At 42.6% G+C, this 20,906-nt stretch overlaps 1 protein-coding gene across 1 annotated transcript; it reads left to right on the top strand.

Annotated features, from left to right (window-relative positions):
- Positions 1-345: 345 nt before the first annotated feature.
- LOC128122615 (hepatitis A virus cellular receptor 1 homolog) lies at positions 346-20,670 on the top strand. Its single transcript, XM_052758250.1, has 9 exons — positions 346-394; positions 2,579-2,917; positions 9,486-9,544; positions 9,656-9,755; positions 12,633-12,701; positions 13,942-13,991; positions 15,731-15,842; positions 17,173-17,209; positions 20,556-20,670. The coding sequence occupies exons 1-9, from the start codon at positions 346-348 to the stop codon at positions 20,668-20,670; spliced, it is 930 nt and encodes a 309-aa protein (XP_052614210.1).
- The last annotated feature ends 236 nt before the right edge of the window (positions 20,671-20,906 follow it).

Genomic DNA, 20,906 nt, shown 5'->3' with positions numbered 1-20,906 from the left:
GATTAACCACTGTAACTACTGGCCAGAAACAATTCTGTGTCCACTGGGAGGCAAGTGATTCTTTGCATTAGAAGGCTGGTCTCTGCTTAGAGTTCTACCAGAGAACACACTCTTGTCTCTGCCTTCAGTTTTCTCTGTTTGCTGCCTTATCTATCTCATGACCAGAAGTGAGATTGCTGGCTGAATGTGAGAAAGGACTGGGAAAGGAGAGGGTATTTGTGAGGAAGAGGTTCCTATCAGAGATGCCTGTGTGATTCATAGTTAGAATGAAGACCTGCTCAGATATGGTATTTTGAGTGTCACAGCTAACCATAGTGTCTTGTGATTTTCCTTCAGGTCAACACCATGATGCATCCTCAAGTCTTCATTTCAGGCCTCATACTACTTCTCCCAGGTAAGTGAGTAGGTGAGCTGCGGGATGCTGAGGAGGCTAGAGCTGGCAGAAGAGATGACAATCCTTGGGCCTTTTTGATTATGGCTTATGTTGTGAGCAGAGAACCAGGATAAATTGTGCTCCAAAGAACTTTCTTAACTTGTATGAATTTCGAAACTCATGGCTAAATAAACATGATTCCCAAGAACATGTCAGGCAAGAGTGAGAACACATGTATTCATGTGATGGACATGTAAGGATGAGTGCATGTGCATGTATATGTTAGTCAACTGTTAACAAAAAATCAGAAACAGAGCTTTCCATGCAGGATGGCTAGTCAAAGTTAGCTTTAATTCCATTTCTTTGTGCATCTTTACTTGTTTAAACCATCTTCAATTATTTATCTTAAAAACATTCTAATTCAAAGTGTTCCATGTAAAGAGAAAAGAAGGAATAACCTAACTGTCTTTGAGACATAGTCTAAGTTAGTCCAGGCTAGCCCCCAACTTCATAGCTAGTTGAGGATCACCTCAAACTTTTGATCCTCCTGCCTCTAGGTCTGAGATTCTCCTAAAAGCTGAGATCACTGGTGAGAAATATATTTCTGTGACTTAATTAAAATAGCATGTGTTTTATTTGTGATCCTAAAAAAGGTATTTGACAAAATCAAGAAATGAGTATCCCAGAAAGAAATATAATACTCATTTTATACAATTACAAATGTGCTTTCTAGATCATGTCCCAACCTCACAGCCTAGGCTGCATATAGGTGGTTAGGGAATCTCGCAGTTCATTGTTTTGTGCTTTTGTTTGTTTGTTTGTTTCCTGTGCTGGGATCCAACACAGGGGCTAGCATGGGCTAGCCAAGCACTGTATCATGGAGCTCCATTCTCAGCCCTGAGAGTTCCTTTAAAGGCTGTTGGAAGCTGTTGGTATTAGAAATTTTATTCCATCATCCCCAAAAGAATTATATTTAATCATTTCAGTTTTTAAATTGCATCATTAAGTTATTGGTTACATATTTTCTGACTATGTGGTCTTACTTTGCTAGTGGGTCTTGCTCAAGTTCTGGAATGTCACCAACTTATAAGAAAAGACTTCTGCTTAGTGTTTTTGTTTGGTTGGTTTTTGGTTTTGCTTTTTGTTCGTAAAGTGCTAATCATAAAGTTCAGAATAAAGCTCAGCCCCTCCTGGTGGTTTTCTAAAACCGTTTCTGAAGACTGACTTTGAAGTTACTAAGATTCTGCCTTGAAGCCAACAATGCTTTTCCAAAGCCCTGGCTCTGCTCTTTGATTAGGAGAGGTGGGAAGAGTTAGTGATTTTGTTGTCATAGCACACTGTGGAGGAGGAGGAGGAAGGATGGTTTCAGACAGGGTCTCCAAATCCTAGGCCTGCCTTCAACTCACTAGTTAGATGAAGCTGGCCTTGAATTCCTCATCTTCCTCCCTCTACCTCCCAAGTTCTGAGTATACAAGTGAGTTCTGGGTTTACAAGTGAGTTCTGGGTTTACAAGCGTTAGTTATGGGCCCAGCTTCTGAAATAAAGTTTTAAATGTTTAATAATGAAATATTTGAGTTGGTCTCAGTGGCACTTGCTAATTACCCAGCACTCAGGAGGCAGAAATGGGAGGATTGTCACCTTAAGCCAGTATGAGGCATATAGCAAGACCCTTTGTCCAAAAGAAATACACACACTGAAGAAGAAAAAAGAAATGAAAAATATCTGTGTGAATATCCTACCACAAAATAAATTCTCTTGTTCACAAATGTATCCATTAAATAATCACATTGAGAAAGAATATGCTAAGAGAAAATTGTTTACAGTCTTCAAATTCAAGCTGTAAAACTGGACATTTAATCTTAGGTTTTGGGAGGTAGAGGCAGCTGAACTCTGGGAGTTTGAATTCAGCCTGGTTTATGCAGCAAGTTCCAGGTCAGCCAAGGGTACAAAGTGATATCCTGGCTCAGAAAACCAAATGATAACAACAAACATTAAGTTGTCTGTTCCTTTTCAAGCCTTCCCTACAAAAACCTCAAAATGAAAACAATAAAACAACAAACAAAACAATAAAAAAAAAAAGAAGGTCTGTAGCTGGGGTTCCACTTATGTCCCTGCTCTCCATATTTTTCTGAAAAACAACAACAAAACTTTAGGAAAATGTTGGATACTAATTCTCCATTCACTCTCTGCCCCTTATTTTTACAGGTGCTGTGGATTCTTCTGTATCAGTGAAGGGGGTGGTGGGTCACCCTGTCACACTGCCATGTACTTACTCAACATCCCGAGGAATCACTACCACTTGTTGGGGCCGAGGGGCATGTCCATCTTTTAATTGTGGAAACACACTTATCTGGACCAATGGATACCGTGTCACCTATCGGAGTAGCAGTAGATACCAGCTAAAGGGGCATATTTCGGGAGGAAACGTGTCCCTGACAATAGAGAATGCTGTTCAGAGTGACAGTGGTCTGTATTGCTGTCGAGTGGAGATCCCTGGATGGTTCAATGATCAGACAGTGACCTTTTCGTTGGAAGTTAAACCAGGTAAGCTTTCTTTCTTTCCTTTGTTTATTTCTTGCAAATAACCTGAGTTTGCTAGCAATTTGTTGTTTTCCTACAAAAAGGAAACAGAAATATGTTTGAACACCTGCTTCTGAGTTGTTTAAAGACATAATTTCCTGTACCTCAGGCTGTCCTCTGATGAGCAAGCTCTCCTGATCCTCCTGCCTCCAACTCCAGTGTTGAGAATGCAGCCTTAAATATTCTTTTTTGAGGCACAGGATGACTTTATTTGCTTAGATGAAGCCCTAAGATCATTCTTAATTCAAGGCTGTGAGCTAAGTCAGGATCCAGGTCCTAAGTGTACTTGGGACAGTCTTGTTGGTCATGAAACTGCCTCCACTCTTCATCCTGAAACACAGTGGAGAGCTTTATTTAAGCTGGAAGTATGTGACTTTAAGAATTGTCTCTTTTCTGTGGGTCTCTCTTAGAATGTTGAATCCCCATCCTCAACACTGTAAAGCCACTCCAGCTCCAACCTGAAAAGCAGAGAGGGCAGGGGTCTGCTGCTCTGTGAGCTGATTTCAACAGTGGTCAGCTGACCTTGCTGAGCACAGGCCACATCACAGGTGGAGAGTTCTGCTCCCTGTCTGCCCTGCCTTGGGCCTTTGAAATAGGTCTCACATCTTGTTATACAATTTGTTGCCTGAACATTGGAACTGTCCTGATGGAAGAGGGTTCCATCCAACACCTGTTCACTGTCACTCAGCAGTGTACTAACAGATGAGCAGCAGCGGCTAGTCCATAAATGACATTGACACACAATTCCCTCCAATGAGCTTTGTTAGAATGAGGAGGCCCCAAGGCCGAGGTCAGACCTCCAGCTGGGAGGGAGAGCATTAGACAGAAACAATACCATCTATGAGGTTCATCCCTTGATGGGGTGTGAAGAGGCTTCCAGGGAAGGAGGGGCTTCTCTTTACAACCTGGAGAGGAGTTTCATTAAGAGCAGGATTGTGTGTGTGTAAGAGAGAGAGAGGGAGAACTAGAGAGAGAGAGAGAGAGAGAGAGAGAGAGAGAGAGAGAGAGAGAGAGAGAGAGAGAGAGCGCTGCCATGACTGGAATGGCAGGTCTACAGAGGATCCTCTTCAGAGAGCAGCCTGCAGAATAATCCTCTCAACATTCCCACTGAGGATCTCAGGCTGGTCCCCAGAGCAAGGAGAAAGTCTGACTTGTTACATCTGTTAGTGGTGGAGGTGTTAGCTGCTAGGTCTCAGGATGAAGACTAACTAAGGTGCTTGTTAACATATCAAAGCAGACACTGGCTGCCATTCTCTCAGCAAGGCCAGTACCTGGCACACCCTGCCCCCTCCATAAATTCTCCAGCCTAGGGACTGGGCTGGGCTGCCCCTCCCCCAGCTGCTCTTCCCTATGTAACCCAGTCATTTTGGCTAGACAGGCCCCTTTGGGTTCTTGACCTTTGGCCCCCTCTCTTGGCTCCTGACTTTCCTCTCTCCTCACATGAGGAGTTCAGTTTGCTGGTCATGTTCACTCAGGACCCTTCTGGATGCCGCTGTCTGTTTTCTCCCTCATATCTACAATAAATCTGCACCATGGGTAGGAGTAGTCATGTCTTCCTTTTATTTCTTTCTTTTTTTTTTTTTTGTCAGTAAGTTTCCTATCATGTATTTTAGTTCACCATAGGTTAAGTAACAGAGAGTATCGAACAGCCAGATGGTGGTTAGGTCCAAATCAGGGCTGTTGTTAGGGCATATAGCAGACAGCTTCTTAACTGTGTCAGGGAGCAGCAGGGAGGTGAGGCTTGACCTATTCAGACTGTGGGATCTGGGGATTTGGTCTAAAGTGCAAGCCCGTGTTCTGACAGTAACAAGTTCATGAAATCCCCAAATCTGGACTCATTACATTTTCTTTCTTTTCTTTCTTTCTTTCTCTCTCTCTCTCTCTCTCTCTCTCTCTCTCTCTCTCTCTCTCTCTCTCTCTCTCTCTCTCTCTTTCTCTCTCTCTCCTTTCTCTCTATTCCCCCTCCCCACCAGTCTCTGTCTCTGTCCCTCCATCTCTCCCTCTCCCTTCCTTTCTTACTTTTCTTTTTGTTTTTTCAAAATAGGGTTTCTCTATGCAGCTCTGGCTATCTTGGAACTTGCTCTTAGACCAGGCTGTCATTGAACTCACAGAGATCCACTGGTCTCCGCCTCCAGAGTGCTGGGATTAAAGAAGTGTTCTACCAACACTAGGTTTTACATTTTCCTTCTTGAGGTAGATATCCTGATTTTTTTGCATTGACTAGAAGAATAGGTTCATGAGGACTTCCTGGCTTCTGATGCTGTTCCTAATCTCTTTTTACTTAAGGGTTTACACAGGCAAATAGAAATCAATAATAGCTGTAATAGAAACAATCTGTCTCTATATCTTTCGATTAAGAACATTATTCTTTAGGCTCCCAACTTATAGACTTTGTTATTCATTCAACCATTCATTTATTTTTATGTTTAATTTGATTTTTAAAACTGAATTTATTATTGTGTGGCTGTGTGTGAATGATGTGTATGTGGTGGGTTTGCATACCATGATGAATTTGCCAGAAGACAAACTCATATGGTTGGTATTATTGTTATACCCTTGTGTGAGTTCTCGGGGTGTAAGTCAGCTGACCAGGCTTGCAAGTCAAGGACCTCTACCCATTGAAACATTTTTTTTGGATCTCTGTTTATTGACTGATTTATTGATTTTGAGACTGGGCCTTGCTTTGTAAATCAGGCTGACCTGAAACTTCTTGCCCATGCCTTAGCCTCCCCAGTGTTGAGATTATGGTCATGTGCGACCACACCTCGTTAGAATGAGGTCCATTCTGATGGGGCAAGGAGTTGCCTTGCAAATCTATGCCTGGGAGGCAATTTAGGGAAGCCAGAAGAAGCTGGTTGGTCATAGTGTGTGCAAAGAAAGATGTATAGGGACAGCTTTGGGGAAGAGACGATAAGATTCCTAGTGACTATCACAGTTGTGAAATTGTATTATTTACCTGGCTGAAGTTGAATGATATTCACCTCCAAAGGTACCCACTCATATGAGAATAAACTTTACACAGAGAGAGGGCTTGGGGAAGTGGAGGAGAGAGATAGCAAGAGAGAGATCTCTCTTTAAAAAAGGCCTTAGGGCATTTTGATGTCTAATTTCTTGAGTTCCTTATATATTCTGGATATCAGTCCTCTGTCAGATGTGGGGTTGGTGAAGACCTTTTCCCATTCTGTAGGCTGTCACTTTGCCTTGTTGACCGTATCCTTTGCTCTACAAAAGCTTCTCAGTTTCAAGAGGTCCCATTGATTGATTGTTTCTCTCAGTGTCTGTGCTACTGGTGTTATATTTAGGAAGTGATCTCCTATGCCAATGCATTCAAGACTACTTCCTACTTTCTCTTCTAGCAGGTTCAGAGTAGCTGGATTTATGTTGAGGTCCTTGATCCACTTGGACTTAAGTTTTGTGCACGGTGATAGATATGAATCTATTTGCAGCCTTCTACATGTTGATATCCAGTTATGCCAGCACCATTTGTTGAAGATGCTTTCTTTTTTCCATTGTGCACTTTTGGCTTCTTTGTCAAAAATTATATGTTCATAGGTGTGCGGATTAATGTCAGGGTCTTCAATTCGATTCCATTGGTCCACATGTCAGTTTTTATGCCAGTACCAAGCTGTTTTTATTACTGTAGCTCTATAGTAGAGCTTGAAGTCAGGGATCGTGATGCCTCCAGAGGTTGTGTTATTGTACAGGATTCTTTTGGCTATCCTGGGTTTTTTGTTTTTCCATATGAAGTTGAGTATTATTCTTTCCAGGTCTGTGAAGAATTGTGTTGGTATTTTGATGGGGATTGCATTGAATCTGTAGATTGCTTTTGGTAAGATTGCCATTTTTACTATGTTAGTCCTGCCTACTCATGAGCATGGAAAATCTTTCCATTTTCTGACATTTGACATCTGTGCTGATTGCATGAGTTGGCTGTTTGAAACCTGGGCCCTATGCAGGATCACTTGGCTCGGCCTGGGAGGAGGGGACTGGACCTGCCTGGACTGAGTCTACCAGGTTGATCTCAGTCCGTGGGGGAGGCTTTGCCCTGGAGGAGGTGGGAATGGGGGGTGGGCTGGGGGAAAGTTGAGGGGGGGTGGAGAACAAGGGAATCTGTGGCTGATATGTAGAACTGAATTGTATTGCAAAATAATAATAAAAAAAAGGCCTTAGGGGATGTCTAGAAATTTGTCTAGCATGCCTGAGGCCTTTGGTTATGTCCCTAGAATGAAAACACACAATAACCAAGTGAGCCCTGTGGTCACATCTTGGGAAATGCACTTGTCTAGCACACATTCCAGCCTAAAAGCCTTGGGTTAGATTTTCAGCACCAGGAGGGGCCTATGTATGTCATCATAGCATAAAATTACTAATTTCAGTTCATTAATTGAAGGTTTTATAAAGCTTAGAAATTCATTAGCAGGTCAGTGCTTACAAAGTCACTGTTTGAGCACTCAACGAGTGTGTAAGTGAGCCAGCAACTCTGTTTAATCCTTCAACAACCAAGTCCACATCTCATGATTTAAACACACGGAGCTTCCTCTTCAGCTGTCCTGGGACCCTCATCAGCTCCTTTGGATTTTCCCATCTACCTGGGAGAAAAAATGCCCCAGAGCAAGAAAAGCAAAGCTCCTGAGCTGGTGATTCTTTCCTGGGTTTGTTCTCACGGTGACCTTCTGACTAGATTGTTCGCATGCTTGCTTTTCTCCACCTCAGAGATTTATGCTCTCCAGGGAAGGTGTGTACTATGCTCAGGCCTCTGGCTGCACATTAGACTGGATCAGCAAACTAACCAGACCAGGTTATAAACAGACGGCGGTAGTGGCAGCGGTAGTGGTGTGGGGGTCCAGCAGAGGCGAGGGACACGTGCTCGTGGTCTCGTGATCTCGCGGTCTTGCTGAAGAGGCGGGAGGAGGCGGCAAGCTGCAGCGGTTACAGCAGGTCCTTGATGGTCTCTCCGAGTCTGAAGGGCACCAGATGTTGGTTAAGCAGCGCTCATGGCTGGCCTATGGCAGCCATGCCAACAGAAGACAGCGCTGGATGTTGTGGTGGCGGAAGAATCACGACCCATGGTTACCTTTTAGAGCTTTATGGGGGTGGGGGCGGCGTGCAGAGGACAGAGGGAAAACGGGGAGAGAGAGAGACCTGTGGAAGGGCACCTCCACTTTTTAGGCTGGGACGCTGTTGCAGGCTGGTGACATAATAAGGACATAATCCTTACACTGAGACCATCAGCAGCTGCTTGGATGCTTACAGCACTTTGGATGTTGTTAATTTGTGAATTGCAGGTTGAACCTGACTAATCCAAAAATACCTAGTCTTCTGTGATTAAAAATCTGGGCCTTTTGAGCACAGAGTTGATAATACACTTGAAAAATTCAACTCCATGAAATTATCATGTGCAGAATTATCAAAAGTTTATAAACTTTCTTTAAAGCTGTATATGTAAAGTGCAGGCAAATGAGTGCTACATCAATCCATGTTTATACCTGAGCCTGACCCATAAGATATTTTCTATATGCAAATATTCCAAATCGTTAAGAAAGATTTAAATTCTGAAACCAAACATTTTTGGATAAGGGATATTGACCTTGTCTCTCTTCAGTTGGAAGGAACTATAGACAATGTCCACTCTCTACCCCAATGTACAAATCCCATTTATGTTGCAGCTTGTGAGGGGTCTGTATGCTAAGATGTAGAGTTGTATGTTGTGTCCTCTCAGGACTGACTGAAATGACCATGCTGGGCATGGAAGCTGTGGTGAAGTCAGTCACCACTGAGAGCAGTCCCAGCTTCCACACCCTCTCAGTCTCACAGAGATGCTTAGAGATCGGAGGATCTGACTGTAGCATGAACTTTAAAGAGTCTTATTAATAAAAACAAACCCAAGGCCAGTTATTGGGGTGAATGCTGGAAGATCAGAGAAGCAGAACAAGCCACAGCTTCCTGACCTCACCAATTCCTCAGCTGATCCTGCTTCCTCAGACTAGAAGCTTCTGTGTCCTCATCCAAAATGAATGTCAGCTGAACTGCTTCTCAAAGCCTGAAAGCTTAACCAACTCTAGTTCCTGGTCCCCATGCCTTAAATACCTTTCTGCTTCCTGCTATCACTTCCTGGGATTAAAAGCTCTTGTTACCATGCCTAGCTGTTTCCAGTGTGCCTTTGAACTCACAGAGATCCAGACGGATCTCTGCCTCTGGAATGCTAGGATTAAAGGTGTGTGTTACCACTGCCTAACCCCTATGTTTAATATTATGGCTGTTCTGTTCTCTGACCCCAAATAAATTTATTAGGGTGCATGATATATTGGAGAATACAATATCACCACATCTGATACCTGTCATTTATACAGTGTGTCCTTAGGAACAAGGACTCTGTGCTCAGCTCCATGTTGTCAGTGCAGCTAGTCAGTGACAAAGAACAGAAGTTCAGGAGAGGAGCCTCTCAGGGTTTAGCTTCTCACTGGTGCCATAGCAAAAGTTATTGTCTCTTCTTGTTGACTGATCCTTGTTTCATCTTTATTTTCAAATCCAGAAATTCCCACAAGTCCTCCAACAAGACCTACAACTACACGGAAACCCACAACTACAAGAAGACCCACAACTACAGCAAGACCCACAACTACAGCAAGACCCACAACTACAGCAAGACCCACAACTACAACAAGACCCACATCTACAGCAAGACCCACAACTACAGGAAGTCCTACGACTATTTCAGCAAGACCCACCCATGTACCAACATTACCCAGAATCTCCACCTCTACTTCTACAACACCAACATACACACAGACTCACACACCGGGTACAACCCAATGTGGTTCAGGACCTAGAGTCCTTCTTATAAGAGTTGGTATGACATAGACACTGAATCATGTCAGAAGTATAATATAGGTAAAGAGTGCTTAGCTGGGCTAACAACAGCTTCACAAAGTCTGTAATTTCCCAGTCATAAGTTACATTCACCCTCTGCTGTGCAAGAGCTTGAACATGGAGGATAGTCACCTCTCTATATCAGATTTCCAGGGGATTCACTACTAGCCAGACTTAGGTGGATCATTGATCTAGGATAGATGATGAGGATGGTCAGAATCTGGTCCAGCTGGACCTGACTATCTGATGAAAAACTAAAAAATGACTGAGAACTAGGGTCAGGGTGGGAAGACTCTTGACCACTTACATCCATTCTGAAATTGGGCCATCCAGCTGAGGCCATAGTTCAGGAAGGCTAACATTTAGCATTTCCTGAGCACCAGGCAGCATGATACGTGCTTTATGATGCAGAGTTTAATTCTCAGACACTTGATTCCTATATAGCTGTGACCTGTCCCTATTTTATAGTGACAGGAACTGACGGACTCAGAAAGTTCATGGTGGAAGTTATGAGGACAGAAAGTGGCTCAGACTCTGTCCCTGTTCACTTGGGTTGGAAGCTGGTTCTTCTGAGTCCAGGGTCAGACCTCTGCCATGAGCATGGGTGTTTGGAGGGTTTGTATTGTTTCTACATCCTCACTGGAAAGGCATCCTAACACCACCCTTTTAAAGAGTCAATGAATGACTTGTAAAGTTTACTTTAAGGATCTCTCAATTTATTCATGTAGATGAAAAGTCAATGTAAGTCCTTTGTAGGCATGAAAAAAACGCACATCGAATGTGCTTTAGGAAATGCTTTTGAATGAGGGCATGTTCATACTTCTAATTGCCTACAAGTAAAATTAATATTAATACATAGGAACTTGACTTATAGATGGAGAGAAGCATGTCATCCTGAAGGCAAGTCTGGGTTCAAACCTTGTACACCTAGGAGTGAAAAGATAGCTGTGAGAGGGGCTCTCGAGCTTCCTAGAAACTGTCCATCCCCTGAGGGAGGGCTGGATGCTGACAAGCAGAAGCCACACAGCTTTCTGTTGTCGTTGTTCTTAGGGTAATATGATGGGTGATATTTTTTCCCTGTCCTCTGACTGGTCACCCAGCACTTTCAAGCAGGAGGACCCTGAAGGACTGGGCTACACACCAAGTATGCAGAGAGCTCTAGGTTATAACTGGGATGTTAGAGCACAGGATTTGTGAGAACAACCCTCTGTTCCAGGCTGCTGCACACACTAGAGAACTGTGAGATCTCTCAGGACTGACAGAACTTTTCAATACTCAGTTTTTGTCTGTGTCAGGGGATGGGTTCATGGGCTGAGTTTGAAGAACATAGATAGGTTTTTCACTTCACTAGAAACTGAGATTTAGAAGAGAAGCATTGAATCATGAGCCCAGATGACCTCTTGGAAGGTGTTTAATATAATCTTATATTTCCATTGTTAGTTTCCTAAAGAATTGCAGTTAAGAGTTGACTGTCCTGTCCAGGCAGAAGGCAAATATTCTGGCTACTGTAAAAAGAACACATATCCTCACATGTACCTCATGTGCTCATCCTGGTTGTCCCAGATACTATTCATGGAATATCAGATGTGAGGTTGTAAGAAAAGGGAGAAAGTGACCCAGGCTAGGGAAGGAATTTAAGCTCTTGATGCCTTTTATCAAGAACTGAATTGGGTAATGTGTGACCATCTGACATTTGTGTTGTCCTATCATATCATTAGTTCAGAAGGACAGTCACATCCTCTCACATGTTTGAGTGTCAGGACAAAAGAGGACAGTAGTGCAGAACAGGAGGGTGTTGATCAAGTGTAAGGATCAGGTTGTAGTGAGGTAGGGGATCCAGAGAGACCCTGAGGAGCTATGAGAAGCCCAGGTTTAGGTATTCCAGTCTGGCCACAACCAACTTACTCCAAGATCCTTCCTTGTTCTGAAAAGGGAAGTATTTAGAGGATCCCAGAGAGGCAAGTGCTCATCTCTGTAGGTGAAGTGAGCTGTGGGTGAGAACAATGTAGGGACTCCAGAAGAAAAGGGAAACACAGGCTGCACTAGAGTGTTCCATGTGGAAGCCTTTGGTGAGCAATGGAAGATGAGTCAGAAAACACAGGAAGTCACTCTTAGTACAGGAATGAGTGGAGGACAGGAGACCTTGTCTCAGTCTGTCTGTCACTCAACCAACCAATCAATCAACCAAATATGAGAGAGGGAGAGGGGGAGAGAGAGAGAGAAACAGAGACAAAGAGGAAAGAGAGAGGGATTCCATAGCACAAGGCAGGCTGCAGAGTAAGAGTCATCCCCAGAATGATGCTGCTACCTTGAGAACTCAGTGATGAAATGGTCCGTCTATTCCGTGTTGTTCAGTGCGCTCATCTCCATGGAAAGAAGTGTGGATTATCTGGGGCTTGAATAAGACCTGCAGTGAAGAGGGTAGTGAGAAACTTCCAGGTCCCTCTCCTAGAAGGTGAAATGACCCTATTCTTGATAAACCGGAATCTTAACTTAGTGTCCTATTCTCCTGTGTTAATGTCACCTATGTGTCAGAGGAGTTCAGGAGTCTAGAATGGAAAGTGTGAGACAGTTCTGAATCCTGATAAAGCTGTCCAGAACATTAGGACACAGATCACTTGCTCAGACAGTGCCCATCTTTGGATACATTTCTCAGAGGATTCAGCCGAGGCAGATGTATGCAAAGGAGCCATTCCTGCTTAGGAGGCTGGGGGAGGCACTGGGGAGGGTGAAGGTAAGTTTTGTTTCTATTTCCTTGGTGGGGACACACTCCAAAGCTGAGACAATTCTTGCATTGTTCTCATTCCAGAACCCACTACATTTTATCGACATCAGACAACAGCTGAGGTGACAGAAACCCCATCCTACACTCTTGCAGGTAACTAAGTTCTCCTCCCTTATCCCCTTGGAAGGTCCAGATCTTGATGAAGCTGGTGAAGAATAGGCACCCTCTGCAACAATACAGATCTGACATTGTAAGTGGTGGCAGGGACAGAGACACAGCTCCATTCCACCTCCCCACAGCATCCTCAATTTGTCCTTTCCCCACAAACACCTTCATTCAGGCCAAACTAAGTTGTGTGACTTCTCAGAAGAAAAGAGTATCAGGGACAGTCAATGGCATGGAGTGTTGAAGATATTTAATTTAGGTCCTAAGCACCTGGTCATTACAAAGAGAGAGGCTTAGGAAAGGAATAGGGCTCACTGAGGCATGTGTATGGACTTCTCTATGCAGAGCACTTAGGTTTCTTTACATTGAGTATAAATGTGATGTGGTGGCTCTCAAGCCGGGTCTCTGGAGATGGTTAAGAAGTACCCCATCCCCTGCGGCTGTAAGTTTTGAAACAATGCTCCAAGATGTAGTTTACAGCAAACATATTTGAATAATTTTCTTCCACAAACAATATTGTGATGTAGATTTCTGAACAATATTTTTTACATTCAGGAATGGGAGAGAAGGGCTCTAAGTGCCAGGTTCCGCATCATTATTTCTGGAAAGTCTTACTTAAGGGCCTAAGTCACAAATAGAGCCTAGGATGTAGATGTTGCCTAAACCTAGTCATTGTCTTTGGCTCCTTGGAAGAGCTCTCATAGTGAGTAAAATGTAAGCACAGTAATGTGAAAACGAGGAGGGCTGTGAGTCATCTAACATTATTCTGCTGGGCAGGCCAGTTTTAGCAGTAGTTGGGGACTCCCATAGACCTGTAGTGTTCCCACTCTGTGTGGCACTGTGTGTACATTGCCAGCAGAGATGTCTGTCATTTGCTAAAATTAGAAATATGGAGTCATCTGATGTCTGCTGCTTCGTCTGTAAAATGAAGTGAAGGGGCTCCTTGTCAGAATGTTACAAACCTTATGTATGTCTGACATAGGATTCTGTGTTTCATACATAGACACAGAGAAACAATGAAAACAATAGATTCCTTGTTATAAAATAGACATTTCAAATGGACTTCAAATATATGATGTTCAAAACATGCTGTCCAGGGTGTCTCCTGCCATATTCAGTATTAACCCTCACATGGCATAAGAATCATTGGCCTAGTGGGTATTATATACAGATGTAGAAAAATATATAAATTCCTAATTTTAATTTATTTTTTCCTCTTGTTGAGTAGATTGGAATTACACTGTGACATCCTCAGACGACTTTTGTGATAATTACACTGTAAGTATATTCCTCCCCAATTTATTAGCCATGTTCACTTGTATATCTTGTGGGAAACAATCTGTATTTAAAGATTTTTGTCTGTAAGATTAGTTCACAGATATTTACATTAAAAATGAAAGAGAAAAGAAAATTAGTCAGATATAGTGGTATATTCCTTATTCTTAGGACTCAGGAAGTTAATACAAATATCAGAAGTTTGAGACCAGCCTGGACCATTAGGCAACTTGGGCTACATAGTGAAACTTTGTCTCAAAAACTGTAGATAAATAAATTAGTAAATATATAAAAACAAAGAAATTAAGCGTTTGTTACTTACAAAGGATGTTTGAATTCAAGATGTTCATTTAGGGTTCCATAATACTATTTTTCTACCCACTGACAATTCGATGTAGTGGCCACTGGTGATATTTTTTTTCCCACACATAACTCCACATAAGGTATTAATGTCCTAAACATTCTCACTTTTGCATGATTTTTTTTTCCTAGACTTTCCTGAGAACCTACTGAACACATTGTTTGAGGGCAGAGCTTAACTAACTTGTCCATGGTTTCCCTGACTGGGCAGAGGAGCCAGGATTGTGACTCCAGCCAGAGATGAGGCTCATACAGGTGCAAAGACCTGGTCTCTGGTCCTCCCTTTCCCTGCAGTTAAACCTATCCCATGGGCTCTGTTTAGGGTTGGTAGATGAGTGCTAAGCCATTAGAGGGGCCTCACCTGCTGCCCAGCCTGTCTCCTGCTTATTCCAGCATGTGGTGATCCCTGGTCACCTGCACCAGGGCACTAGGGGAGATTCTGCATTTCTGTCTGATCACATAGTGTTAATCAGGCTGCATCTAGGAACAGAGTCTTCCTACTATTTTTAGAAAGTTACTAGATATAATTGTATTATTTTTTTTCCTCAACCCCTTTCAAACCCTTCTACATACTCCCTCCTTGTTTTCTTTCTAATTCATGTTCTCTGTTCCTTTGTTAATATATATAAATATATTAATATATTAATACATGTAATATATAAATTATAATTATAATATGCAACATATTAATTTGTGGTATATAATTGTTAATATATACATATCAACTGTGTATGATATGTATTATATATTACATAAATTCATATTTAATACATATATCCTAAAATTGTTCATATAACCTGTGCAGTCTGTATGTTATTTGTGTGTATATGTTTCCAAGCTGACTATTTGGTATTAGATGTTTATAAAGACATGGAATCTTGAGTTGCATTTACATGACAAGTGGTGTCTGTGATGGAAGACCAGACCAGGAGCCGAGCACACTGAGAGCAAGTGAACTTAGAGATGGGCTACTCTTTTTTTCTCTTTTAATATCATAAGATGATTTCTGGAATTTAGGGAATACCCTACTGACTATTAAAGCAGACATAATCACATACATGATGTATGAACCTGCATTAAGCATGAGGTTAGAATTTTGACTGAGGTATCCACCCATGTAATCACCTCAACATAGAATATGTTTCCAACATCATCAAAGACACTGAATTCACACTGTCTTGGAGTTCCACTGCCCGTTACCACCTCAGTTCCTTGGGTCTTCCTCATATTCCAGACTAGCCACAGGCCAGGAGAGATAATGTTCTAGGAACTAGAGTCTAGGTTAAGGTCAAGCATGTGTTTTCTGTTCCTCTCACTTGCTGCCCCTGTGTTTACTGCTGTTTATTTATTGCTACTGTTGTGTTTATTTATTGTTTCCCTAGGAATCGATCCTTTCACAGGAGCGGCAGAAGAACACGACTTATGGCTTCTATGTGGGCATCTCCATGGCTGCCCTGCTGCTGCTGCTGTTTGTGTGCACCGTGGCTGTCACCAGTAAGTAATTTCACAACTGTCCCCAGGGAAGGAGAGCCTTAGCAAGTGCACATGTCACAGGGGCTTTGAGTTCACATGGTTTCTATAGCCCCAGATATAAGACACACTTGGTAAACATCTACTCCCCAAGGGATGTGTTAGGACCCACAAAACTCTTCAGGTGATTTCTGGTACCTGGTGAGTGCTCTGTTCAGTGATCTTGAACCATTGCTGCTATGTCTCCAAAGATTCCTACTCTGTAAAACTCATGTTGTCCATACTGGTACCGACCTTACAAAGTAGCTGAGAATGACCTTCAACTCCAGATCCTCCTGCCTCCAGCATCCAAGTGCTGGGCTCTCGGGGATAGGCCGCAGTGCTTGGCTGCACTCCTGTTCCCAACTCTGTTCTGTGTCTTTCAGCTGTTGCCATCAAAAGGGAAACATTATATTTTCTGTAAAATAAATTAAATACCATGACATGAGTTTATGGATAGGCTTGAAATATTTTAGGTGACCTTTGATGTGTTCTCTCTTTTCCTGCCCTTGGGATCTTACTTCTTTCTCAATATGATACTGTTAAATGTTCTGGAACATAGTAGAAGAGGCAATTGAGACATTGGTGGGAATCCCCCTAATGCTGAACAGACTATTTGAAGGCGGCACCCAGGCCTACATGGCCCTTTCCATGAGTTGTTCATCTGCACACAGTGTTTCTTTCTGTGTAGTCCATTCCCTGTGTAAGAACTTCAGCCATGGACTTTACAAAACACCATGCATGAGACCATTACTGACCTGTTTCACAAGAAGTGGGGAATAAGAATATGCCTGTCAGATTTCAGATATTTCCCTTAATTATTTAAAGCTGTTCATCCTAAATCATTATTTAAGGTGGATCTAGTGTCATGTGTTTATAATACCAGCATTCTACAAGTCTGTGGCTAGCCTAGGCTACATATCATATCATGTCTGAAAGGAGAATTACATAGAAATTGAGTAAAAATCCACAAATGTTGCCCCTTCCTTAGTTCAAAGTTGTTTATTCTTCCCTTACAGGTTTGTTCTCTAGCAGCTCATTAGAAAAAAATCCAGACTCTTTGTTTGTTTCAGTGAACAATAATTTACCAATCTCATTCTATCAAATTAGGTCATATGGATGAATATCCCAGACAATGAATGAAAAGAATATCCTTCCTGTGGGGTACAGAAAGGAATTACCCATAGTTACCAGGGGATGGTTCAATCAAAAAACAGAAGCAATATCCTTGATTAGGGGAAAATATCATGAGTGTTTCTGATGACATGTTCAATTATCCTTTCAATTTATCCCACCTCTACCCATTCCAATTTAGGGTACATTCTTATGAAAAAGAAGTCGGGGTCTTTAAGGTAAGTTGACATGGATTATGTTGATTCTTTTTGTAATAACAGTCTTGAGAATGTCTCTCTATGTTCTCTTTTACTACTAAATCATTCTTTACTATTTGATTCATTGATTGGTTGGTTGATTTGAGGCAAGTCTTATTATGTGGTCTAGACTGGCCTCAAACTTGCTATGTAGCCTAGACCAGACTGGAACTCACAGTTCTCCCGCCTCAGACTCTTTCGTTCTAGGATTACAGTGTGTTCCACAATTTGCTCGGCATCCATGCTGTATGTTGGATCCCAAATAAAGTTTAATGAGTCCCTTTCTTGTTGCCCTCATTTCTCAGAGATATATTCTTCATTCCGTATTTCCCGCATTTATGGTAGGACAGGAACAGAAGGCCCTTGATCTTCATCTCTTATAGGTAGACACTGAGGTGTTAGTTTTGCCCTCTGGAGCTGGTATTGAAGGAGTTGACTTGATCCACTCTTGTTTCCTCAGTGTTTTCTTTCATTGACTTCCTATTCTATTAAAAACTGATGAAGTGTATCACAAGGTGTGTAAGCTAGTAGACAGGTCCTTTTAGGTCCTTTTAGGCAAATATGATGGGGATGACAGGTTTAGAAGGTGGGCTACTCCAGGAAGCCCCAAGGGAGCAGAGGATTTAGAGGAAGATCATTTCTGAGACCCCGGGAGTGTAACGGGATGTGGTGTGGCCAGTGTCCCCACACTCCACACGTGTCCCCTGAACTCACTGCACTGGTGTCCGCCTCACAGGCTCTTTCCTGCACTTGTCCTGTTTACTGCACTTGGAAGCTCCTTTACTCTCTCCAGTGTTATCTGCCCTCCTCTACAGCCATCTAATATTCTTCAATCGACTGAAGATTGCCTGTCCACAGGACTGTGTCTTTAACTAAGTCTAATTCCATGTCCTTCAGGCTGCCTCCATAGACTTACCTGTGTCTGTGTTAAGCACAAGAACGAAGCCATAGACTGGGTCTTGACCAGTGTCAGGGCATTAAAGTGCCTGACACAGGTAGTTCTTATTAAGTGTCTGTCACACCTTCCCTTCACAGTAATAAATCTATAAGGTAGGGACTGCTATTAGTGTCATCCTATAGATCAAAAATAGGTTCATAAATATGAGGTCACACTACACTGGCCTCGACCCCAGGAGCCCATGTTTGGAGATCTAACTGGTAAGTAAAATAATGTAAAGCAAACAGGCTGTTTCTGGGCATGGAAAAGAACTATTCCTTAGAGTTGGAAGAACACAGCATCATTTTGGTCCATAATTTTTGTTCCTGTATTGGTAAGGCATTTAAAAAAATGTTAAATTTAAACTTTTTATCTTTGCATGTGAGGGAGAAAAATAGGGATAGGGATATGCAGAGGTGGGGGCAGAAACAGTGACAGGGACAGTACGTGAGAGGACAGGCATGAGTGTGTTCAAGTACACCTGCCTGGAGGCCAGAGGAAGACAGGGAGTATCCTTCTCTATCCTCACGTTGTCCTTTGAGGCAGAGTCTCCCTTGGACCTGCAGTTCACACGGTTTACTTTGCAAAGGCCAAGAAGCCCCAGTGATCCTCCTGCCTCTGTCTCCCTCAGTGCTGGCTTACAGGGATGCAGGCGATGTTCTACCTGTTACCTGGGGGCCTGCATCTGAACTCTGGTTCTCCTGTTTGTGCAAGGACCATGCTTAACTGCTGAGTCATCTCTCCAGACCCCAAAGTTACTTTTTAATCACTTAATATAAAAGAAAATATTGGAGAAAACACAACACATAAAGAAGAGGGGGAGAAGTTGGGGGAGGTGGCACACACCTGTTATCTCAACACTCAGTAAGTAAATGCAGGAGTACTGTAAGTTAATATCCAGCCCAGCCTTCTAGCAACAGTGTGTCTAAAAATAAGTGAATAAGGCCTTTATTTCCAACTCAGCAGGTAGAGGCGGGTGGGTCTCTGTAAGTCCAAGCCAGTCTGGTTTATGTAGGATTTTACAGGATAGCCAGGGAAACACAGTGAGACCCTGACAAAAACCAAATGATTGAATGAATGAACAAATGAACGAATGAATGAATAAATAAAGTATAAATAGTAAGTAAATAAATAAATAAATGCAATAAAGAAAGCCACAAAACCAAACTAACCACTACATGACACAATCTGGGCATTCTTTTATGACTTTCTCTGTCAGTTATATCACACTGACTCAGGAGTGTCCTGACCCTACACTGTTTCCCTACATGTGTGACTGTCCCAGGCAGAGTGGAGGTGGATCTCTCTTGTTCTGTGTAATTCTCAGCACAGGCATGTTCCTTATGTGGCCTACTGGAGATGCTCATTTTGATTCTGCATTTCAGTAGTAGAAATGGCTGCTGTGTACAAATGGTAAAATTCCACTATATCAAAACATCATCCCAGAGATCTTCTGTTTTCTTCCCTGGTTTGCCCCTCCATGAGTTCTAGAAGCTCAAATGTCAGTCCACTGTGCCTGCCCTGATGAACAGGGGCACAGGATGAGCTCTGCAAGTGACACCCCTCCCACAGCTATTGGGATGGGCCAGCTATGAACACCTGCAGTGCTCTCCCCAAATTCCTTTCAGTCCAGTACCTGATGTTTGTGTTAATGTGACATCTGTGAATGTGTGTCATACAGTAATCTTTGAAACTGTGGCACAGACCACTGGCTCCAGTGCAAAGACACTGCTGTGTTGTTTGAATGTTTTTCTACTCCATGTTTAACGTCAGAGGATGAAGATGCTGTGCAGGTTTCAAGACCCTTTCTTTTCAATAAATAAAACGTTGTGTTATTGTGTGCATGGTGTGTGTGTGTGTGTGTGTGTGTGTGTGTGTGTGTGTGTGTGTGTGCAGGTTCCACGGCACCTGTGGAGGTCAGAGGACAACACTGTGGAGCTGGCTCTTTCCTTCTGCCTTTCCAAGGGCTCCAGGGATCTCACTCAGGTCACAGGCTCCCTAGCCCTTTCTAAAGTGTCACAGTGCAAGTAAACACATGAGTTATCAGGTTCCTAGCCCAGTTTCCAAGTGTACTTCCTGATTAGGCACCTCAGTTTGATGTCTAGATATCTCTCTCTTTAGGTCTTCCACTTTTGTGTTTTATTACATTAGTATCTTGAAGGACTTCAATATGAGCTGCTTTTTTTTAAAAAAAAAATAGTTTTTAGTTTCTCTGATGCCTGTTAAACAAACTTTTCTATGACTTCATTGGAGGACCCTGTGTGGTGCTGTTTACTGTTACATTTTTGTGAATGGGGCTCCTGGAGTCCTGAGCATACATCATAAATGAAAGTTCTACTGAGACCTGAATAGTGACCTCTTGTTCTTTCTTCAACATCTCTCCCTCTGCAGCTTGGTAGCATTCCGTGTCTCTAAGATGGGAGCTTTTCAAAACACAGCGAATGTGAAGTCCAGAGCTGAAGACAATGTCTACATTATTGAAGACAGTCTTTACCATACAGATTGAATCCCAGTGGCCCTCTGAGGGGCTTCGTCCTGAGACTAGAAAGACAGCGACCAGATTGGAAAGTGCAAACACCCTTTACAGCTCCAGGGCTATTTTCTATGTCAGTTCATCCAGCAGTGGTGGAGAGGGTGACCCTCAGCTGTTTATACTCAAACTCACTGTTAACAGCATCATAATTCTAATATTCACACTGCCTCAGTCTCTCCACACACTGCAGTGCATTCTCTCAAACATGA

Source organism: Peromyscus californicus, unplaced genomic scaffold (assembly GCF_007827085.1).
Source record: "Peromyscus californicus insignis strain IS unplaced genomic scaffold, ASM782708v3 Scaffold_3__1_contigs__length_106647218, whole genome shotgun sequence".
NCBI classification, from domain to species: domain Eukaryota; kingdom Metazoa; phylum Chordata; class Mammalia; order Rodentia; family Cricetidae; genus Peromyscus; species Peromyscus californicus.
Note: the sequence above shows the minus strand (reverse complement) of the source record. Positions and strands in the feature narration are given on the sequence as shown.

Coding starts and splice junctions, on each gene's coding strand:
- LOC128122615 (XM_052758250.1), top strand. CDS start 346: ATGATGCATCCTCAAGTCTTCATTTCAGGCCTCATACTACTTCTCCCA. Junction 2,918..9,485: donor TTCGTTGGAAGTTAAACCAG/GTAAGCTTTCTT, acceptor TTTCAAATCCAG/AAATTCCCACAAGTCCTCCA. Junction 15,843..17,172: donor GTGCACCGTGGCTGTCACCA/GTAAGTAATTTC, acceptor ATTCCAATTTAG/GGTACATTCTTATGAAAAAG.